General features: G+C 45.2%; 2 protein-coding genes and 2 non-coding genes across 4 annotated transcripts; 3 read left to right on the top strand and 1 right to left on the bottom strand.

Moving 5' to 3' along the window:
* The first annotated feature begins 131 nt into the window (after positions 1–131).
* Positions 132–11,932, top strand: TCP1 (t-complex 1). The gene is made up of 12 exons (XM_055433671.2): positions 132–366; positions 2,053–2,138; positions 2,340–2,468; positions 3,530–3,627; positions 3,985–4,095; positions 4,401–4,582; positions 4,951–5,077; positions 9,807–9,982; positions 10,310–10,433; positions 10,721–10,913; positions 11,005–11,168; positions 11,634–11,932. The coding sequence occupies exons 1-12, from the start codon at positions 303–305 to the stop codon at positions 11,848–11,850; spliced, it is 1,671 nt and encodes a 556-aa protein (XP_055289646.1). The 5' UTR covers positions 132–302; the 3' UTR covers positions 11,851–11,932.
* LOC129561346 (small nucleolar RNA SNORA29) lies at positions 3,770–3,906 on the top strand. The gene has a single exon (XR_008686971.1). It is a non-coding gene; the product is annotated as a small nucleolar RNA SNORA29 (small nucleolar RNA).
* Positions 10,498–10,627, top strand: LOC129561344 (small nucleolar RNA SNORA20). The gene has a single exon (XR_008686969.1). It is a non-coding gene; the product is annotated as a small nucleolar RNA SNORA20 (small nucleolar RNA).
* On the bottom strand, positions 11,825–22,420 carry ACAT2 (acetyl-CoA acetyltransferase 2). Its single transcript, XM_055433673.2, has 9 exons — positions 22,264–22,420; positions 21,391–21,525; positions 18,999–19,180; positions 17,433–17,550; positions 15,782–15,925; positions 14,582–14,704; positions 13,760–13,914; positions 13,221–13,331; positions 11,825–12,241 (listed from the first exon to the last, which is right to left on the bottom strand). Exons 1-9 carry the CDS (start codon positions 22,316–22,318, stop codon positions 12,071–12,073), a joined length of 1,194 nt encoding a protein of 397 aa, XP_055289648.1. The 5' UTR covers positions 22,319–22,420; the 3' UTR covers positions 11,825–12,070.
* Positions 22,421–23,513: the final 1,093 nt, after the last annotated feature.

Below are 23,513 nucleotides of genomic sequence, written 5' to 3'. Positions count from 1 at the left end.
TCGCTCTCTAATTGGGCGAACGTGCTGGGACCGCCTTCCGTCTGCTCACTTCCGGCGCGCTCACGCTTCTCCACCCTCCTCCCCGTCCTTCTTTCCCGTCCTGCCCCGCGGCGCGGACCCGGAAGGTGTGTGGCTGGGGAGGGGAGAGGCTGGGAGCGGCGTTCCCAGCAGCCCCCGCGAGCGACATCGCTCAGGTCCTTACCACGCCGTCGCGGCTGCAGTGGTCACCGCCCGGCCCGGGGACCGTGAGACGCTGGTTGTCCGCGGTGTGAGGGAAACTCGACGTGCGCCCCGCCGCCAGGATGGAGGGTCCTTTGTCCGTGTTCGGGGACCGCAGCACTGGGGAGGCGATCCGCTCCCAGAACGGTGAGGGCCTGAGCGAGGCCTAAGGCGGGCCCGCGGCGGTGCGCGTCCCCTCACCCCCGCCGCGGTCCTGACTGCCGTCCTCGCGGCTTCCCTTCTGTTCCCCCAGACAGGGCCCCTGGGAGTGGCGGGTGGTCTCCCTGTCCCGCGGCGGGTCTCGGCCGAGGGTGCAGCGCGGTTTGGCCGGATGCTGCGGACGCCGGGGGCTGGGAGAGCGAGTTCCGCGCGCCGCACGTGCCGCACTTCCAATGCCTGCCGGCCGGGGGCCCTTGCGCCCGCCCTTTTGTTTCGGTTCTAGTCCTGAAAGGCGTCTCTGGGCCTCGTTTTACGGCCGTTAACCAGACAGAACTATCTCTTAATTGCTTTTTTTTTTAATTTTTATTGATGAGTGCGTGACCATAGACCGCTATTCAGATGACTTGCACATTCAGTTCAGTCGCTCAGTCGTGGCCCAACTCTTTGCGACCACATGGATTGCAGCACGCCAGACTTCCCTGCCCATCACCAACTCTCGGACTTGCTCACACTCGTGTCCATCGACTCGGTGATGCCATACAACCATCTCATCCTCTATCGTCCCCTTCTCCTGCCTTCAGTCTTTCCCAGCATTAGGGTCTTTTCTAGAGTCAGTTTTTCGCGTCAGGTGGCCCAAGTATTGGAACTTCAGTTTCAGCATCAGTTCTTCCAGTGAATATTCAGGACTGATCTCCTTTAGAGTGGACTGGTTGGATCTCCTTGCAGTCCACGGGACTCTCAAGAGTCTTCTCCAGCACCACAGTTCAAAAGCATCAATTCTTCGGTCACTCACTTTCTTTATAGTCCAACTCTCACATCTGTACGTGACTACTGGAAAAACCGTAGCTTTGACTAGACAGACCTTTGTTAAGATGCTATCTAGGTTGGTCATAGCTTTTCTTCCAAGGAGCAAGTGTCTTTTAATTTCATGGCCGCAGTCACCACCTGCAATGATCTGGGAGCCCCAAAGAATAAAGTTTGAGTTTTAAGCCAGATTTTTCACTCCCTCCTTTCAATTTCATCAAGAGTGAAATTTGCACATTGTATCCTGCGATTATCATCTGCAGTAGATGCCAGGTCCCTACAGGCCAGATTTAGTTCTTAACCACCTGTCACTGGCCACCTGTTTAGCAGGCGAGATTTTTGTTGAATGTTAACATAAGCGGTACTTAAAATGAGTTTATCTAGTAAACTTTAACCTGTTAAAGCATTTGTTGTTGAGTCGCTTTAAGTTACAGATCCTGTGAATCTTACCAATTGAAATCAGTCAGTCTTACCGTTATTTGATACATTCTTAATTTTTGTCATGGGCAAATGTCATGAATGTCAGAACATTCTAATTAGGTTTTTTTTTTTAATAACTTTTTAACTTGTCAATCTGAAAAAGGTTGGTATCTTTTTATGTTTTGTATGGAGTAGGAGAATCTGCAGTGAGGACAAGTAAGTGATTATTTTTTCTTTAAAGCAGTGAAATGAACAGTTGGTGTCTGTCTGCAGTTGAATTAAAAATGTATTACTGGGTGCTTTCTCTTGTTATATTAGACTTTTGGTTGATTTTCAAATTAGGACAGATTAGATAAACTTGAAAATTCACAGGCTGTCATTTATCTTTTAGACTGAAATGATTGTCTCTTGGGACCTTGAGTTTTCAAAAAAAAATTTTTGTATCTACAGTCATGGCTGCAGCTTCAATTGCCAATATTGTGAAAAGTTCTCTTGGTCCAGTTGGCTTGGATAAAATGTTGGTGGATGACATTGGTGTAAGTACATGTAATTATCGTTACTTTAAAGAATAAGTTCATAAATATCTCATTTTGTAAATTATTTGTGTTTGTCAGAGCGCTGGTATTGGAAAGTATACAGAAGGTGAACGTATCATAACAGGGTTGGGCTAATTTAGGGAATAGGCTGTTTCTGTGGATGATTGTGTCATTTTTTTTTGTCCCCTGGAAATTTCTTAGGATGTAACCATTACTAATGATGGTGCAACCATCCTGAAGCTACTGGAAGTAGAGCATCCTGCAGCCAAAGTTCTCTGTGAGCTAGCGGATCTGCAAGACAAAGAAGTGGGAGATGGGACCACCTCCGTGGTAGGTAAAGACTGCTAGCTGAGGACTAGTGTTTTTTTTTTCCCCTAAAATCAAAGTTTCAGAAAATGAAGCCCTAACCATAAGTAAGTCATTTAAAGGAAAAAGAAAATGTTTTCTTTTTCTTTCACAACCTGAGGCTCAGAAAAAATTCCTAAAACCTTACCAAATATTTAAAAAAAACAAGATGTTTCTATATTTTAAATGCTGACAAGTGAACCCATGAGTTCAAACGGGAGTTTGAGAGAGTTGGTAAACATGATCAGTAACATGATATAAACTCCTCAAAGATCACCTAACATGCTGATAGGGTAGAAACACTTATTATTTGATGAGGGGAAAAATAATAATTTGCTCTCTTCAAAAAAAGCAGTGGTTTTTGGGGAAATGTTTAATCTCTAAGCCATGGAAGAAGAGAATCCACCTCTTCTGAAAGAATGATCTTTGCTAAGTAACTTGTTCATGATAGCAAAGCTTTAAATATAATTAATTTCCTCCTCCAAAGATGCAGGCAAGAATTTCAAGTCTTTTTGACTAAAGCATAGTTTTTGGTCTCCGTAAAAGGATGGTTTTCTAAATAACAATCTAAAATAGTACAGATCAGGCATTCACTGGTAGTCTAGTGGTTAGGACTCCAAGCTTTCACTGCTGAGAGCCTGAGTTCAATCTCTGGTCCAAAAACTAAGATCCCAGATGTTGAGTGGAGTGTCCAAAATAAATAAATGATAGTACAGATCATTGAATCGTCAGGCTCTTCATTTAGCTTATGTTGAAAGCTTGGTGAGCACTTCATCTTGAAAAGGAGTGACTGTATTATCTCAATTGTTCTACTGCAGAACTAGCTTATTCTAGTTAAGAGCTAGAACACTTTGCTGACTCCTATCTGGCTTTATCCATTTCCATATGAAATATTGTGTAGGGTTATCTTTTTCTGATATCTAATAAGAAGTTAATCTCATTGCTTCTATCATTTTGATTATTATTGTCTGATGCGTGTTAGTATTTGTACGCATGTGTTGCCCATAATGTCAGGCTAACGAGAGCAATGGATGTTTTCTCTGCAGGTTATTATTGCAGCAGAACTTCTAAAAAATGCAGATGAACTAGTCAAACAGAAAATTCATCCCACATCAGTAATTAGTGGCTATCGACTTGCTTGCAAGTAAGATTGTTACATTCAGAAAAAATTTTGTTGTTTGATATAATAGTTGAGAGCCTGTGTTCTTTAACTTTTCCAGTTGATGATTATACTTTGATAAAGCTGTGTTATAGTGTATATGTAGAACTAGGGCCAGTATCCCTTTTTTCCCATTTGACTACCACATTATCTTCTGATAGATTTTAGTGGCTATGCTTATGGGATAGATGAGAACTGCCATGATCTGAAGAGGGAGGACTTGCTCGTGTCCTCCTCCTATATGGAATGGCTGAACAGAGCATTGATGCCCTAAAGACTGTGACACACTGGTGAAACAAGATTCTGAGTCGTGAATTGTTTTCTCCCCTACACTTCACACAGGGAAGCAGTGCGTTACATCAGTGAAAATCTGATTATTAACACTGATGAGCTCGGAAGGGATTGCCTGATTAATGCTGCTAAGACATCGATGTCTTCCAAAATCATTGGAATGTATCCTTGTGATGGTCCAATAAAGTTTAGACTTTTTAAAAGTAAGACCCTGTGTTAGTTTTTGTGCCAGATGATGCTGTATTGAAGTTGCCTATTTTCCTTTTTTCAAAGGGAAGAGTAATACAAAGTATTGTGAGAGTAGTGTGCAGATAGTGATAAACAGTTTTCTAACATTTCAGTGGCATATATAATGCTTGTTTCTTTGATGAGATTGTTAAAAAGGAAGTGCCTTTGTATTACCCTTGATTTCCATGTGCACCCACTGTCCATTCCAAGTCTTCTGTTTTCCTTAACTGCTGGCTTAGAAATGGTGATTTCTTCGCTAACATGGTGGTAGATGCTGTGCTTGCTATTAAATACACAGATATCAGAGGCCAGCCTCGCTATCCAGTCAACTCCATTAATGTTCTGAAAGCCCATGGGAGAAGTCAGATGGAGAGTATGCTCATCAACGGCTATGCTCTCAACTGTGTGGTGGGATCCCAGGGTAAGGTTTGTGATTTCACTTGGTCATATAACCAGAGTGCTCAAGGATAAAGCTAGCTATTGTGGATTATCTACTCCATCTTCAGATGAACTGTCCAACATGTGCACTTTTGTTCTTTAGTGAAGCCGAGAGATAAAGGAAATGGTACATCGTGTTGCCAGTTTGTAATGTAATTGCATGTGATTAAGACGCACATGTGTTTAATGCCATGAGTGTTAGTTTATAATGTTAAAAATAATAAAATCTAAATTTGTGTGTTTACATATGACAATTTAAAATCTCTGTGCAGTTCTTTCTAAGGATAGGTGTGTCTTATAAAATATAGCATTGTTAACTGTAAAGATACTTAATGTTATGTTCAATTTTAGGTATGCCCAAGAGAATAGTTAATGCAAAAATAGCTTGCCTTGACTTCAGCCTGCAGAAAACAAAAATGAAGCTTGGTGTACAAGTGGTTATTACAGACCCCGAAAAACTGGACCAGATTAGACAGAGGTACTTTAAGAGATTCATTTTAGACCTTGGGAAAGGCGTGTTTGTAAATTACCCTTTTTTAGAACAGGTGACAGTAATCTAAAAAATCTAATGGGTAGCAGGGTATGATGGATGATGCAACTGGACATATTTTTTCTAACTGTGTTTTCAGTTCAGTTCAGTCGCTCAGTTGTGTCCGACTCTCCGCGACCCCATGAATCACAGCACGCCAGGCCTCCCTGTCCATCACCAACTCCTGAGTTCACTCAAACTCATGTCCACAGAGTCGGTGATGCCATCCAGCCATCTCATTCTCGGTTGTCCCCTTCTCCCGCTCCCAACCTTTCCCAGCATCAGAGTCTTTTCCAGTGAGTCAACTCGTTCCATGAGGTGGCCAAAGTATTGCAGTTTCAGCTTTAACATCAGTCCTTCCAATGAACACCCAGGATTGATCTCCTTTAGAATGGACTGGTTGGATCTCCTTGCAGTCCAAGGGACTGACTCTCCAAGAGTCTTCTCCAACACCACAGTTCAAAAGCATCTATTCTTTGGTGATCAGCTTTCTTCACAGTCCAACTCTCACATCCATACATGACCATGGGAAAAACCATAGCCTTGACTAGACGGACCTTGGTTGGCAAAGTAATGTCTCTGCTTTTTAATATACTATCAAGGTTGGTCATAACTTTCCTTCCAAGGAGTAAGCGTCTTTTAATTTCTTGGCTGCAATCAGCATCTGCAGTGATTTTGGAGCCCAAAAAAATAAAGTCAGACACTGTTTCCACTGTTTTTCCATCTATTTCCCATGAAGTGATGGGACCAGATGCCATGATCTTTGTTTTCTGAATGTTGAGCTTCAAGCCAACCTTTTCACTCTCCTCTTTCACTTTCATCAAGAGATTTTTGAGTTCCTCTTCACTTTCTGCCATAAGGGTGATGTCATCTGCATATCTGAGGTTATTGATATTTCTCCCAGCAATCTTGATTCCAGCTTGTGCTTCTTCCAGCCCAGCGTTCCTCATGGTGTACTCTGCATATAAGTTAAATAAGCAGGGTGACAATATACAGCCTTGACATACTCCTTTTCCTATTTGGAACCAGTCTGTTATTCCATGTACAGTTCTGACTGTTGCTTCCTGGCCTGCATACAGGTTTCTCAAGAGGCAGGTCAGGTGGTCTGGTATTCCCATCTCTTTCAGAATTTTCCACAGTTTATTGTGATCCACAGAGTCAAAGGCTTTGGCATAGTCAATGAAGCAGAAATAGATGTTTTTCTGGAACTCTCTTGCTTTCTCCATGATCCAGCGGATGTTGGCAATTTGATCTCTGGTGCCTCTGCCTTTTCTAAAAAACCTGCTTGAACATCTGGGAGTTCACAGTTCATATATTGCTGAAGCCTGGCTTGGAGAATTTTGAGCATGACTTTACTAGCGTGTGAGATGAGTGCAATTGTGCGGTAGTTTGAGCATTCTTTGGCATTGCCTTTATTTGGGATTGGAATGAAGACTGACCTCTTCCAGTCCTGTGGCCACTGCTGAGTTTTCCAAATTTGCTGGCATATTGAGTGCAGCACTTTCACAGCATCATCTTTCAAGATTTGAAATAGCTCAACTGGAATTCCATCACCTCCACTAGCTTTGTTCGTAGTAATGCTTTCTAAGGCCCACTTGACTTCACATTCCAAGATGTCTGGCTCTAGGTCAGTGATCACGTTATCGTGATTATCTTGGTTATGAAGATCTTTTTTGTACAGTTCTTCTGTGTATTCCTGCCACCTCTTCTTAATATCTTCTGCTTCGGTTGGGGCCATACCATTCTTAGAGGACTTAAAAAAGTAACATTTTTAACCAAAGTCTAATTATGTTACCTGAACTGCCAGGAAAATTAGAAAATGTGGTGACAGTGTCTTAAGAGAGGTTGGGGTGATACATGAAAACTGACATTTTGTGAGATTTTGATTTTATGAGTATAGTAATTAGGTCTTTGAGATATGTCTAGGAATGCATTTCCTTAAACAGTGCAAGAACCAAGCATATGGTATTGACTGTGTCAGGTACTAGGCAGTGCATATGGTCCTAACTGCTGGGTGACATGCTAGAGAGCTAGTTGTGAAGGTGTACCTCTTTTACTTTTTTGCTGTGCTGGGTCTTTGTTACAATGCGCCAATGTTGTGATGGTTTCTCCTCTGGTATCTGCACGTGGGCTCTTTCTTTCCTTTTAATAACCAAAGGTGTCCTTTTATCCTTCAAAGGCCAGTCCCTTTAGAATAAGTGTTTGAGATCCTGTTCCCTTCTGCTTTTACAGTCTTACTTCATTGATTATTCTTGCTCAACTGCAAGTACTGATTCTACTCTTCATTCCTTTCTAGATTCCTCTTGTAGCTCTTATCCTTAAATATTATAAAAGCCTCTTGAATCTGCCTGCGGTTCAGGAGACCTGGATTCAATACCCGGATTGGGAAGATTCCATAGAGAAGGGATTGGTTACCCACTCCAGTTTTCTTGCCTGGAGAATCTCATGGACAGAGGAGCCTGATGGGCTACATATAGTCCATGGGGTTGGTTGCACAGAGTCGGACATGACTGAGCAACTAACATGTTCACTTTACTTGTCACTCTTTTATCCTTAAATATAATAAAAAGCCTCTTGTGTACACATCCTGTTGCATTTACTCCCTGTCCTTCCTCATTTCTGTATAGCCAGATGGTAGAAGAGTGATTGGCACAAAAACTTTCGGTGTTTTATTTTTTATGCCCTTTTCAGCTCTTCCAGTGAAGAACCACTTGCTAAGGTCACTAGTGACCACTGCTGTGAAGCTCATTACACACATCCAGTTGCACTTGACCTTTATCAAGCCTTTGGCTACTTTTTGAAAGACATGGAGGATGGAGCAGCATTTTGCTTCTGCATCATCTGTCCTCCTGTGCCTGGGCCACTGCATCCTCTGTGCCAGAGACTTGGAATCTGTTTCTTGGAGCTTGAATTGATTGAATGCTTCTTATTCATCTCAAAGTCATTATGTCTGAAGTTGAACTTGTGATGATACCCCCAAATTTGCTCTTTGCTGTTTTAGTTAGGGACCCCTCTACTGAGGAGGAAGACTAGGAAATATCCTTAACTCCTTTTTTTTTCTTTTCTCTGCTAACCTATCAAAGACCGCTTGATCTCTATAAATTAAATCTCAAACTCACCCACTTTTCGTTTCCATTTTCTTACCCAAGCTGTTGCAGGGGAATCAAGCTGGTCATTTTGGTTCCAGTCTCATCACCTCCAAGGCTGTTTTCCACACAGCAGCCAAGTTGATCTCATCCCTTGCAAGGCCAGAGCCTTTTGGAAGTTTCCCATCACTCTGGGTTCAGTTGCTTACCTGCTCTTTGCACTGTGGTCTAGCACAGCTGAAACCAGAAGCCACCAAGTTCCTTCTCTAAGAGCTTCAGCCCCTAAGGGTAGAACGTTCCTTCCTCTGCCCAGAACATTCTCTGCCTGCTTGTTTTGACTGGCTAGTTTTGTCACTTGTTTCTCAGCTGGTAACTCTCAGAGGTGCTTCTCTTTCCCCCTCAGTCTGAATTATGCTGTCCCTGGAGTTACTGCAGTTTGTCCTCCTGGGGCTTACAGCATTTTCTAAGTATATTACTACGTCTTAAAGTGTAAGCTCTATGAAGGTAGAGGCTGAATGACTTAGTTTCATGGCTTTGACATACATATAGTATGTGTCTAGTATGTAGAGAGGTTTATTGTGAGGTTCATCTTTAACTCATTTCACTTTATAAACATTCTTTGATCTTGAGACTTGCCTAGTGGTCCAGTGATTAAGACTCCAAACCTCTAATACAGGGGACTCGGGTTTGATCCCTGGTCAGTAAACTAAAAGTCCACATGCTGCACGGTGTGGCAAAAGAAAAAACAGATTCTTTGATCTCATCTACTGTTATTTGAATAAGTAAATATTTATTGACTGTTTTTCAGATTTGTGTTTCCTGTAGGTTGTAATTCCCGTGCAGCTTCACCTGAATGTCATGGGAGCTTCAGATTCACCTTGTTGAAAACCGAACTCTTTTTCTCATCTTGCCCCCAACCTGTTAGTATTTATTTCCCTCCAGAAATCAATTGCTGAATCTCCCAGTCACTCAAGCCATAAGCTTTTCCTTCTCTGTTAAGGCCATCTGTTCACATCAGATAGACTCATCTCCAGTTATTGCCTCAGAGTGTCTTCATTCTTTTACATCCTTTGAACAGATGGATAATACTACTCTCACTTTAAAATATTAGAAAGAAAAACTTACCAATTCAGACTCTGACATTGCTAGAGTTCCTCATCTTCTGTGCACACCTGGAGTCTCAGCTCGACCCCTCTCAGCTCCACGCCTTCACGCTTTCCTTGTCCCACCTGCCAGCCTGGACCCAAGCTTCTCGTGTGCTTGTCCGCACTGCACTGCACTGTGACACTCGCCTTCAAGCTCACTTGACGGTCTGTCTCCCCACCAGGTCCGTCCAGCTTCCTTTCTTAGGCGCACCATTCTTGGTTAGAAACTAAAGTTGGGGTGGGGAGACCTAACTGGTATTTTAATTCCTTGAATTTTTCTGTAAATTGGACTGATGTAAGTTCTGCTCATAGAAGGGAGAGACTCATTAGTATCATTTAATCTGTGGTTATTTTATGAAAAATACTTAATGGAAGTTCAAGCTATATGTAATAGTAAAAATACAGACGATAACTTTGGGTTACTATTCAAGTACTGCATTTTTGTAGAGAATCTGACATCACCAAGGAGCGAATCCAGAAGATCCTGGCAACTGGTGCCAATGTTATCCTAACCACTGGTGGAATTGACGACATGTGTCTAAAGTATTTTGTGGAGGCTGGTGCTATGGCAGTTCGAAGAGTTTTAAAAAGGGACCTTAAGCGCATTGCTAAAGCTTCCGGAGGTATGTCTCCTGCCAGCTGTCATGTTCCTTTTATAGTTGGATGCTAACAGTAAGCAGATCCAGAAAACTTCCTTAATGCTTTGTGTACAAATACATGTGTAAAATCTTTTTGTGCATTCGTAACTGGGAAAGTTCTTCAGTGTTCTTCACCTTGAAGTGACATCGTTTACTTGGGATAGGACCATTCCTTGAATGCCTAACTGTAAGCCTTAAACTTGAGATTATGTGTTATTTCTATGGTAAATTCCATGTTTCTGAATGTTTAAAGCAGGGTTGAAAATATTCATGAGAGCAGTGCTTACAAATGTTTCTAATTACTTTTAATAGCAACTATTCTGTCAACGCTGGCCAATTTGGAAGGTGAAGAAACTTTTGAAGCTTCAATGTTGGGACAAGCAGAAGAAGTGGTACAGGAGAGAATTTGTGATGATGAACTGATCTTGATTAAAAAGTAAGAGCTACTTTTCTAAATTGTAAGGCTGTACAGATTTTATTATTGAGTAAAAACAGACCACCTTCCCATTTATTTGCTGCTGTAGTCCTTCAGTGATATGAGCAGTTATACGCATGGGATAAAACAATACTGGGCCCTTGTAAATGGAGGTGAAGTTGCCATTTCATCTCTTCTGCATGGTCTAGACATTGCTTCCCTGTCTAAATGTCCTGTGTGAGTATAAGTTAATTTCTTCATGGACTTACCACTGTTGAATTGATATAACTCGCTATTATTTTAAATAGCACTAAGGCTCGTACCTCTGCGTCGGTCATCTTACGTGGGGCAAATGATTTCATGTGTGATGAGATGGAGCGCTCCTTACACGATGCCCTTTGTGTGGTGAAGAGAGTTTTGGAGTCAAAGTCTGTGGTCCCAGGTGGGGGTGCTGTAGAGGCGGCCCTTTCCATTTACCTTGAGAACTACGCAACCAGCATGGTGAGAACACCCTGAAGCCTGTACTGGTTCATAAGCTGCTGCTGTGGGTTTTCTTTCTTTTGTGAAGACACCTCATTGTCTTTCTTCTTAGGGCTCCCGGGAACAGCTTGCTATTGCGGAGTTTGCAAGATCTCTTCTTGTTATTCCTAACACTCTGGCAGTTAATGCTGCCCAAGACTCCACAGATCTGGTTGCAAAATTAAGAGCTTTTCATAATGAAGCTCAGGTTAACCCAGAACGAAAAAATCTAAAATGGTAAGCGTATGTTCCTGTTCTCATTGTTATTTGTGTATCATATGGTAGTTCGGTTTTTCTTCTTATACTCATTAAGGGGATGACTAGTGATTACTAGCATCGGTGTGTTTTAGTTATCAAATGATTCCTCACCTCTCTCTAGGGAGTCATTTACATACAGCAGGAAGGTTCCCCAGAGAGAGGTAATTACTTTTGGGTGGTCCATGCCTATTTTTAAGCAGCCTCCTTTCAAGATACTAAGTGGCATTTAGAAATATTTTACTACCACCTAGGCTTTCTACACCTCTTTCAGTGCTGAATTTGTGTATCCATAATTAGTTACTTAAAGGGATCTGCCCTCAGGTTTCCCAAGGTTAACATTTTAATGGAATAGCTGGCATTAATAAGCCAGCTTTTAAAGGGGTAGAATGGGATGGATGTGAATTACAAAAGAGGCCATTTAATTGTTTTTTTCCTAAATTGCAGGATTGGTCTTGACTTGGTCAATGGTAAACCCCGTGACAACAAACAAGCAGGGGTGTTTGAGCCAACTGTAGTTAAAATTAAGAGCTTGAAATTTGCAACTGAAGCGGCAATTACCATTCTTCGAATTGACGATCTTATTAAATTACACCCAGAAAGCAAAGATGATAAGCATGGAGGCTATGAAGATGCTGTTCACTCTGGAGCCCTTGATGACTGATCAGCTTTATTTATAACAATGTTGTTAGATGCAGCTTGCTTGTACCTCAAATATTACATATTAAAGTGCAACAGGCTGTCGAGTCTTGTGTTCCTTGTGAAGTGGGAGATAGTTTCCACCCTCACTTTGGTCCTCTGGTTTCACATGACTTAGTATTACTAGTTTAAAATGCAGTTGTGGTTTAGTTAAACTCCGCCTAATTAGCTGTTGGGCAGCAGTTTCACCCTCTCTGAACACACATGGCTATTCCCATCCCACCCCCAACGCATAGGGCAGCGACACCACGATGTCCACGCTTGCGCTCCAGTGTGTGTAACAGGGTGACGAGAATCCGACAGCCAGATGCTCCCAGAGGATGGCCCAGGGCTATGGCTCCTCCTTCAGTGTTGACCTGAGGGGCAGAAAGATTTGTATCATTTACAGTTTTCTGTGGACATAGAGTACATTATGTGGTACATTAATGTACCAGTAAACTACTTTCTCAAATTCTATTTTTACTTCAGTTGCTTAGGAAGTGATTTGTACAGCTGAAACTGCAATACTTTGGCCACCTCATGCGACGAGTCGACTCACTGGAAAAGACTGATGCTGGGAAAGATTGGTGGTGGGAGGAGAAGGGGACGACAGAGAATGAGATGGCTGGATGGCATCACCGACTCGATGGACATGAGTTTGAGTGAACTCCGGGAGTTGGTGATGGACAGGGAGGCCTGGCGTGCTGTGATTCATGGGGTCGCGAAGAGTCGGACACGACTGAGCGACTGAACTGAACATCCTCTCTGACTACCTTAGCTTAAAAGGTTTAAAATATGGGAATTCTTTGGCAATCCAGCGGTTAAGACTCCTCCCTTTCCACTGCAGGGGGTTGCTAGTTTCAATCCCTGATCAGGGACATAAGATCCCACAACAGAGATGCACTCTTTTCTGTGGGAAGTGAACTAATGCAGACAAATTTTTTGCCTTAGGAAGCGAAACAAAGTGAGTCCCCTTCCCCTGAGTCCCAGTAGGAACCCACCCAGTGTCCACCACTGTATGGCCAAGACTTGGGGCAAAGCCTGTATTTTTGTATTGACAGCCTTAAAACGGGCTTCCCAGGTGGTGCTAGTGGTAATCCACCTGCACTGCAGTATATGCCAGAGACCTGGGGAAGATCCCCTGGAGGAGGGCATGGCAACCCACTCCAGTATTCTTGCCTGGAGAATCCCATGGACAAAGGAGCCTGACGGGCTACGGTCCATGGAGTCACAAAAAATTGGACACAGAGAGTGGGACGCAACTGAACTGGGCATGCATGCATGCACAGTCACATGCAACTTCTTGCACTGTGAACATTCACTGGCAAGTTCTCAGGATTGCTTGCTTATGCTTACCTTCTCTGGGTTTAATCCAAGTTCTTTAGCTATTGCAACAGAGAGGGCTGCAAAGGCTTCATTGATTTCAAATACATCAACATCCTCCAGTGACCACCCTGCTTTTGCAACCTAAAGGAAAGGTTAAAAGGAAAGCAGGGGTTTAAGAACTCAGAACCATTCTTTGTTGTAGATGTAAAAGCAGGATATATACTGTATGACGTTGAAGGATCTTAAAAACCACCCACTTAATCTGAACCAGTTACACTTGTTACGTCCACATGAGGTTATAGAGCATGTGATTCAAATGTTGGCTGTTCTTTCTGGTAGTTAACAGCAAAAACTAGGTGAATAAGCTCATTTAAGGCTAATGGGAAGGCTCAGAGACACGCAGATGAAACCTGATAGGAATAAAGATGAAAACAAAAGCCTTATCTCAGCATTTTGGAGTGGGAAGGATCTGAGCAAAGGTTTGAAGAAGGCAGAAATACAAGTTACAGGTGTGCTCCCAAAGAGGTTTTAGCGACAAAGGACGTGCCAGCATTCAAAATGAAACTCACAGCTTGCTTTATTGCTGGAATTGGTCCTATTCCCATAATGGAAGGCTCCACACCTGCTTGTGCCCAGGAAACTATCTGTGCTAAGGGTGTGAGCCCACGGTTGTCAGCTTCGGACTTCTTCATAAGAACCACTGCTGCAGCTCCATCATTTATTCCTGTAAAACAGGAAAGTCTTGCTTTCGGAAACCGTCCTTGTTACGTACCTGTGTCTACTTTCTCTAACACCAGGAGACATAAGTAAACAATACATCTTGGCAAAGTCATTTACTGTTAGGCTTTAAGCTGTAAATAGAAACAGTAGGTTTGCCAATCTGATATAACCGACTACAGAACATTTCCATGGGAGAAAAAACAGGAAGATGAAAGCAGTGGAGGACAGGAGATAATGAAGTGGAAAAAGTAGCCCAGACATCACAGAAGGTAATCAGAGTTTCTGGCTTTGGAAAAGCACAAAGGTAGTAGGTAAAATCTAATTGACTTTTTTCACTTGTATGTTCTGTTAGGATACTGCAGGGAAGCCAAATCCATTTTTCGGTATATGAGTCCAAAGAAACAAATGGTCAAAATTACATCTTTCCCTAAAGCAACTGAAACAAGGTTTTAGAATAACCTGTATAGGAACCTCCTTGGTGGTCCAGTAGTCAGGACTCTGCTCCCAATGCAGGGGGCATGGGTTTGATCCCTGCTTAGGGAACTAAGATCCCACAGGCCACAGGCACAGCCCCTCCACCCCCACCCACAAAAGAAAAAAAGAATAACCTGAGTACATGGTAGTCCTTGCAGAAGATGGTATTCCCCAAACCGCCCTTCAGATAATCTAACCTGAAGCATTAGCTGGGGTGACGGTTCCCGTTCCATCCATAAGGAAGCAAGGCTTTAGCTTAGACACGGCCTCCATGTTGCTCCCATGGCGAGGAAACTCATCTGTTTTAACTTCAGTAAGACCTGAAAAAAAGGAAAATAAATGACCCCAAGGTTAGTACAGAGATGGCAGGCAGTGTACTAGAAACGATGGATTCCTCAAACGTGATACAGAAAGATTCACATTTGGAAGGAAAATTTATTATAAAATACTTCTAATAGGAGAAAAGTCCACAGTAATAAAAATTATTGTATGTTAAGATATTATATTAGCAGTGTTTTCCATACCAATACAGCCCTTTCTGAGGAAGGCAGTCACAGGGAGTTCTTGGAAGAGGTTGCTAAGGTTTGGGGTAGAGGTCTTGGCTGGTTACAGCTGACTGGCTCTAGGGCGTCAAAGCCAATCTCTCACAAAGGCTGGACATAATTGATGTCAGCCAGTAAAAGAACTTGACCATTGTGTCCATGTTGGAGAAGAGCTGCTGCTGCTGCTAAGTCACTTCAGTTGTGTCCGACTCTGTGTGACCCCATAGACGGAAGCCCACCAGGCTCCCCCATCCCTGGGATTCTCCAGGCAAGAACACTGGAGTGGGTTGCCATTTCCTTCTCCAATGTGTGAAAGTGAAAAGTGAAAGTGAAGTCGCTCAGTCGTGTCCGACCCTTAGCAACCCCACAGACTGCAGCCTACCAGGCTCCTTCATCCATGGGATTTTCTAGGCAAGAGTACTGGAGTGGCTTGCCATTGCCTTCTCCGGGAGAAGAGCTAAGGAACCCCAAAAGATGACACCCTCAAGAAATACGAAGCGCACACAGAAGCAACAGAAATGAATGGACAGTCGCTTCTGAAGAAAGAACCGGTAGGGGTAGAAAGGTGGGCTGCCGCCTTCCAACAATCGGGGGCCAGCACGCCTGTCTCATTAAATGCTGTACCTACACAGCCGCGGGGAGACCCCGGCCAGGAGTGCCTCCGCCCCACCTCATGTTCAGATCGACCCTGGATACAGCTTTTCTGTGCATCCCGAGAGACATAACCAAGGTAACGATGCACGAACATTCCTGTATGGTATTCTTTTGACTATCAATGATTTCCTCGTAGACTAGTAATGATTGCCTTACAAACAGCCCTGTTGATGTTTAAACCTTTACGACTGACACACCCACCTTTTTTAGAAGACACAAACACGGGCACAATCTCTTTGTCAAAGTGGCCCGCCTTCTGTGCGTTCTCTGTCCGGTTTTGGGACAGCACTGCCACCTTGTCCTGATCTTCTCTGCTCACTTGCCATTGTTTGGCCACATTTTCAGCTGTGAAAGAAAAAAAAACAAACGTTTTCAGGATGGCTTCTGGTGGTGGCTCAAGCCCTGATTGCCCAACACCGGCGGGCCCGCTGGTGGGCTGAGACCGTCCTCTGTGGCACTCCTGCCTCCCACCAGGGGTGGAAAGGTTGCAAGGATTCTTAAGAAGTTTTCTTTCTTTGCTGCCTTCCTTCTCTTTTCCTTTCTATGAGATACCTTTCAGAAATGTCCTTTGCGCTGCTTCACCAATTGTTCCTATTTTTTGGCCCCATCTGCTTTCTCATTCGATTTCTGAACTGTTTGATGGAAAGTTGTAGATATCATGCCCCTTTATCTCTAAATTTTAATGTCAGTGTATATTTCCCCGCAATAAAGGCCAGCTTCTTACATAACCACAGCTGCCAAAATCAGGAAATGCAACCCTGAAAAAATACTGTCATCTACAGGCTCGGTCTACAGGCAAGGCTCACCTGGTGTCCCAGTGATGCCCTCTATAGCTAATGTGTTTGTTCAGTATCATCCAACCCATGATCACACCCTGCATTTCACTGTCAGTCTCTTCACTTTTTATTTGCAACTAATCCTTAGCCTATCTCCGTGTTTCTTAACCTTGGTATTTTTGAAGGGTAGGGGCCAGTTCTTTTGTCAGATGTCACCAATCCTAACTTTTCTGATGTTTCCTCAAGATTAGATAACACGTTGGAATAGAACATTAGAATATTGTAACGCATTAGAATATAATGTGGGAAGCTATGGGATGATGATGATATTTCTCATTGAATCTTATCAGGATACATGTTGGAGTTTCTCTCAGGTTGCATCAACTTTGCTCACTTGATTAAAGTGATATCCACCATATTTCTACACTGTAAAATACGTGCAGTGTATTAAGTGTGAAATAGCACTATATCTAAAAAAAAAAACAATGTACATACCTTAATTAAAAAATACCTTATTTCTAAAGATGTAACCATTATCTGAGCCTTGGGGCAAGCTGTAGTGGTAATACCAAAGATCAAAGTTCTCTGTTTCCTGCTTTGTCGAAATTGTTTTGGCTTATTTTAGGTCAAATGGTTATTCAGATCACCATAATGAATACAATAATGAAAAGACAGTTGAAATATTGCAAGCCTTGTGGGTGGATGAAAACCTGACTGTGTAGTGTAACGAACAGAGTTCGATACCAAAGGTACTAGCTTATCTCTGACCTTGCCTTTGCCACAAAGCCACTATTTGTGAGCCCTGTTTCTTCATATGATAAAATGAGAGATTGACCCAGAAAACTCTGAGGTTCCTCCCACCGCCAACTTCCCTGATGATCAAGGAGTCACAAGGAGAGAGGGACTATTTCCCCAACTTGGCTTCATCAAATGGGAACTATCCCCGTCATCACGGATACAAAATGATGAGGACTTGGTTCCTACCCTTAAAGAGGAAAAGCACCTGCAAAACCAATTGTGACAGACCTTTTCTACCCTTTTTACAGTCTGTCTGTTTTCAGCCATGCCCGCCTTACCTGTAATGCCCATGTGGTAGTTGTGGAACGCGTCAGTGAGCCCGTCACAGAGTATACTGTCAGTCAGTGGCTTCTCCCCAATCTTGACTCCCGTCCTCAAGTGAACCAAATGAGGAGCCTGGAAACAAGAAATGCAGATGGATTAGGTGTGGTTGTAACTAGTCCTCTCCTTCGGCTCCCACTCAAAACCATCCAGTGATTCCTCCGTCTTCACCGAGTCCCCCTTGTGACCCTTCTCCTCCATTCCAGCCCATCTTCCTCGTCACCCAGGGCTCAGGGCCTGAAGACCCCTGGAATTAATAGGCTACTCCACCCTACCTGCCCTTGGAAACCCACCTGCAACTCTCTTCCCTGTGCATCTGCAGCTTTCCATCAAACAAACCTGTGAATTTTGTCCTATTTCTTTAAAAAGTTCATTTATTCTTTCCAAAGCAACCAGCAATCTGTTACACAAAGAGCTGATCAATGGGCTTAAGTGATGCTAACAATGTGTTCCTTATTTTGATGGGACGTACAATGCCTAGAGTGAGAATAATCAGGTTGCCTGATTCACTGATGGGGAGAGATTTCGCAGTGGGGGGATTTCAAGGGATTTCCTCTTGAAAGTGAAAGTCGCTCAGTCGTCTCCGACTCTTTGCAACCTCATGGACTATACAGTCCATGGAATTCTCCAGGCCAGAATACTGGAGTGGGTAGCCTATCCCTTCTCCAGGGAGTCTTCCCAACCCAGGAATCAAACCGGGGTCTCCTGCACTGCAGGGGGATTCTTTGCCAACTGAGCTATCAGGGAAGCTCCCTCTCAACTCCTACCCACTCAACAGCAGCTAGAAAGGAAAGACTGAAGAGTCTGAAGATCTCTCTTTCGAGTCCTGGCTCTGGGCCTCGGTTTCCCTACCTGTAAATCGGGAATAAAACCAAAACCAAGGGCTGTTATGACTGCATGTGTAAAAGCACCCCATAAAGCACTACACAGGTGCTGCTATGGCCCCACAGGAACCACTCTGTGTTTGCTACTCTCACCCTGTCTCCTCTCAAGCCTGAGCAAGGTGGGATGAATCGACCTCTGCCCAGGGGTTCCCCAGGGGAGACCTTGAATTGCTGCAGGAAGCAGGGAATACACCTTTTTCTTTTTCCCACTGGGTCAGTGGGAGGGATGGAACTTGGCAAAGCCAATCCCACCTGGCAAGCCCACTGGAGATGGCCACTGCTCAGTGGGTCCCCTCTTCCAGACTGTGTACCGACAAAAGGTCAACAGGCTGTGGTCCCCAGGAATACCCTTTGTCCCGAGAAGGAAGGTGAGTGCAACATCTGGTTTTTGACTTTTCCTTACAATGAGGAAGAAACGTAAAACTAAGGACATTACACTGGTTGACCGGCTTTTTCTTCAACTTGAATTTCCCAATCACTGTGAATAATTAACATGCAGGCAGAGATCAAGGTTCGATCCAAATTTTCCTTGTTCCCTGTTTGGTTCCAGCTCTCAGACGATCGGTTGACCCTGCTGCGGCAATGGACAGGAGTTCATCAGTGAGCGATCAGGGAGCACCATCTCTTCAGGGGCCTTACCTTGCTCATATTTTCCATGCCTCCTGCAACAACAATGCTGGAGTCTCCTATCCTTATCGACTGGGCTGCGAGGCACACGGCTTTCAGGCCTGACCCACAGATCATTTGGCAGCTCCACGCAGGAACAGAGTAGGGGATTCCTGCACCGACACTGGCCTGTCGAACAGGGTTCTGCCCACAGCCTGCAAGAAGATCACAGAGGCCTCTAAGCAGCCAAAGAGAAAGATAGCATGTTGGGATGAAAGTGCATGCAAAGTTCAAGAGACTGCCTACCAACTGGGTCTCTGGCCACTTCCCAGCCAAGTCAAGTTCCCGAGAGAGGCAGAGAATTGTGTGGACCTGTCCCAGTCTGACCCTTGAATACATATCATCTTGTGCTGTTCCATAGAAACTTCATGAATATAAGCTTTCTCCTCCACAAAGAAGTTATTAATACTGTAAGAAGGAACTGTCTTCTTGATCTTTTGCTTGGTCTTCTGATCAAGTGTGTACTTGAATGAGCACACATGAAAAAAAAACAGGGCAGAACTTTGACATTATTCCTGTTTTTCACTGGGGCTATTTGCTTTCTTGATCATGGCTTAAGACACCTGGGAGGATAAGCGTGCATGCATGCTCAGTCGCGTCAGTTGTGTCCAACTCTTTCCAAGCCTATGGCCTGTAGCCCACCAGGCTCCTCTGTCCATAGGATTCTCCAGGCAAGAATACTGTAGTGGGTTGCCATGCCCTCTTCCAGGGGATCTTCCCAACCCAAGGACTGAACTTGTGTCTCCTGCATTGCAGGCGAATTCTTTACCCACCGAGCCTCCTGGGAAGCCCGGGAGGATTAAGAGGGTTACTTCAAAGAGGAAACCTCTGCTAAGACGCGCCTCTTTCCTTGCTTAGTACTGATCACACCATGATTAACTGGTTGTATAACAAGACATGTACAAAATCGGAACTGACAAATACTTTTCCATAATTCAATTGTGGGCACTTCCTTCAGGGAAGGAAGTATGTATTTATTCATACATAAGTATGTATAAATAAGTATGCATTTATTCATAATCCCCATCTTCAGGTGCCTGTATGCTCAGTTGCTCAGTGGTGTCTGACTCTTTCCAACCCCATGGACTGTAGCCCACCAGGCTCCTCTGTCCATGGGATTTTCCAGGCAAGAATACTGGAATGGCTAGCTATTTCCTACTCCAGGAGATCTTGCTGACTTAAGAGTTAAGAAATGAGTGCCAAACAGAATTAATTAATGGTCTGCATTTAGCAGAAAGTGAACTCAATGAGAATTGAGGATTTCCATCTAACATGAACATTGTTTATCAGCTGATAGAAAAATGTCTGGGGTGCATCAGTTGCTCAGTAAATTTAGTAACACAATCATGGAGGGGACCAGGGCTTAAAGAGTAGGACAGATGTGGGTTCACGGCTGTGATCCTATATTCGTTACTCAACATCTCAAGAAGAGAAGAGTGATGCGGAACAGGAACCCGGAGTGTAGGACCCTACGGCAACGGAGCAAGTCTGAGCCTTGGGTCTGGGAAGAAAGGAGGGAGTGTTCCAAAAGATTAGTTAACACCGGAGGGTATGACTCAAACACTTCAAAGCCTTGGAGAGTCAGGAGAAAAGTAATGTGCTTCAACCTGAAAGCCCACAAGGACAAACTGAAAAAGGAGAACTAGGAAGAGGAACTAACTACAAAACTGCAAAGTAAATGCACAGAAAAATGGGTCGGGTCTCAGATACAGTAAGGACAAAAGTTGGCAGTAAGTAAGCGTGACACCATTATCACTAGGAATAATTAGAATTTATTGTGCTTCTAAATGAGCATGAAACTAGTTATGGACAACTAACGGAATTTTCAGTGAGTGTGGGCCTGTACACCTAGTGGGAATCAGAAGTGAGTTGGAACACTCCCGAGATTCATCTACAGCAGCCCCTCCAGGGGTGATGCGCCCTTCTCTGGGAGCCACCGACAATGCCAGCACAGAAGTGAGCCCGGTGCAAGCCAAGGACTGACTTGTGTCAGTGAAGCCCTGTCCTGGCACCTAGCACAGACGGGACACAGAAGAACTCAATGCATTTTTATTGAATGTGAGAAACTTTAGGGAAATACAGAAGGCCCAGCATCCTCTCACATGCCTCAGGCTGGTCCTGCTTCTAAAGAATGAAAAGGCAGCGGAGGACGGAGATGTAGGATCGATTAAGAAACGTGACACTCAGGGTTAAGCTGGAGAGAAGCTACTGATGGGGCCTGGCAGAGGGCGACAGGAGATATTCTAATAGAGGGAATGCATGGAAGCAAGAACACATGTTTGTGTGTGTGAAGTGGGGAGCAGGGGAAGGAGAGATTATTGCTTCCAATAACCCTAATCTAGGCTGGGGGTCACTGTGGAGTTACCTGCTGCCAAAACGTGTCCAAATATGACCTCCGAGACCTCTTCGGGAGACACAGCTGCCCTTTTCAGGACCTCTCTGATGACAGTTGAGCCCAGGTCATGGACAGGAACGGTGGATAAGGCCCCATTGAAGGAGCCTAGAACAGAAGGGAAGACGAAGTCGATGGAAAGGGAGCCCGGGGAGGTGGGGGCGCCGGCGGACCGGTGCTTTTTCCTCTGCAAAAGACGCCCCGCGACGGGCACAGAGAGGAGCGCGGGGGACGCGCAGCAGTCAACTCCAGGCAGGCAGTCCCCAGGGTGTGCGGGGAGACTGCGGACCCGCGGGAAACCTATCCATTCACTCCCCCAAATCCGAGCTTGATGGGCGAGGCCAAAAGCTTCCCTAACAAAAGAGAGCACCCACTCCGGCGTGCCCAGTGCCTTTGAAATCTATACACCGCTAAGGACATTCGGGCAATTGTCTCTAACCCTCCTTTTAAGCTACGCGACCCCCTCGCCCAGCGTCCACCCCCGCCTCCGCGCACAGCTCAGACCACCCAGGAACCCCGCCCCCTGTAGCCACAAGGCTGAGATGGTGTCTCCCGCGGCTGGCCAATCAGGGGGCTCGCGGCAAAGCGTCTCTCACCGCCAGCCAATAGGAGGGCGGGGAGGCGCGGTGGCCCTACCCAAGACGCCAATCAGAACTCTCAGATGAGAGCGAGCGAGGAACGGGCGGGGAAGGCAGGCCGGCCGCGGAGGCGCGAGGCGCGGGGTTCTGAGTGTCCCGGAGGTCCTGTGGTGGGTGGGTTGGAGGGGCGGGGGAAGGGGGGGCCCCGCGAGCAGGCCAGGCCTAGCTCACGGCTCAAACCCCACGCCGGGTCCGTCTTTCCACTCACCTATGATGGTGCGCGCCGCCGAGACGATGACCACCGGGTCCGAGTCTGCACTCATCCTGCCGCACGACAGCCTCTCGATCAGCTCCTGTTGGCCCCAGAGCAGCCGGCTAAGTGAACGAAAGGGGCCAGCCCCGCCGCAGATATACCGCGCTGCGGGGCGGGGCCTCGGGCAGCCCCGCCCACTGCCTCGGCGGCCGCCGGCGCGCACGCGCGAGGCCGGGGCGGGGGGCGGGGCTGAGGGTTGTTGGCCGCCGGGCCGCCGGGCCGCTGGGCCTGGGGCGGAGGGCGGGGACTCTGGGCCCGGAAGCTGCCGACCGCCTTTTATCTGGATACCCCCAGAGCTGTTGTTTCGGCCTTGACCATTTTTGTCTTGGGGGATGGTGGTGGTGCTTTAGTCGCAAGTCGTGTCCGACTCTTCCGACCCCATGGACTGTAGCCTGCCAGGCTCCTCTGTCCATGGGATCTCCCCCGCAAGAATACTGGGGTGGATTGCCATTTCCTTTTCCAGGGGATCTTCCCGACTCAGGAAGGTTGTCTTTTTTGAATTTAAGGTTTTTTTGGAGTCACTGACAAGTGAGGCGGCAGACATATCCCACGTTCAGCCCAGGAGTGAGAATTCAGTGCGAATCCAACCAGCTGCAGACCTGCGGGCCTCTCTGATGCGTGCTTTTTGCTCTCAGGGCTTCTCAAGTTCCTCTTTGTTTTGCCTGGGCATCCGTAATCCATCATTCAAGTAGGGGGTTAGCTTGGTTCCTCTCTGCAAACAGTGGGAGGACTCTATGCCCTTCTGTGGGGTTGGCCCCCTTGCCTTTCTTATCCTGGAGGATCAGCCATAGCAGCGAGCGTGTGAGGAAAGTATTTCTGTCCCACAGATCAAAAGGATTTCCCCTAGTTAACCGTGTAGACAGTCTGGAAGGCAAGAAGCATGTACAGTAATAACAGTTGGATGACTTCTGTTTTAAACCTTTTCCAACTTCCTATCCCCTGTTGGGCAAAGTTCAAAATCCTTCAGACTTCTAGGAACCTCAGTACCTGGCTCCGTTTTCCAGCCTCAGTTCTGGCGATTTTGCCCTGGACTCACTCCAAAAATCTAGTCTCCCAGACAGAAGTCTTGCTTTGTCTTATTCTCTCTAGCAATAGGACAGTGTTGGACACACGATACGGGTTTACTTAATGCTTATCAAATAGATATTAATTCATTTTTCATGGTATTATCTGAGAGCTTTAACCGTGCCCAAGGGTTGCATACA

Source organism: Moschus berezovskii, chromosome 10 (genome assembly GCF_049115385.1).
Source record: "Moschus berezovskii isolate FMDL1 chromosome 10, NW_MosBer_1.0, whole genome shotgun sequence".
NCBI lineage: Eukaryota > Metazoa > Chordata > Mammalia > Artiodactyla > Moschidae > Moschus > Moschus berezovskii.
Note: the sequence above shows the minus strand (reverse complement) of the source record. Positions and strands in the feature narration are given on the sequence as shown.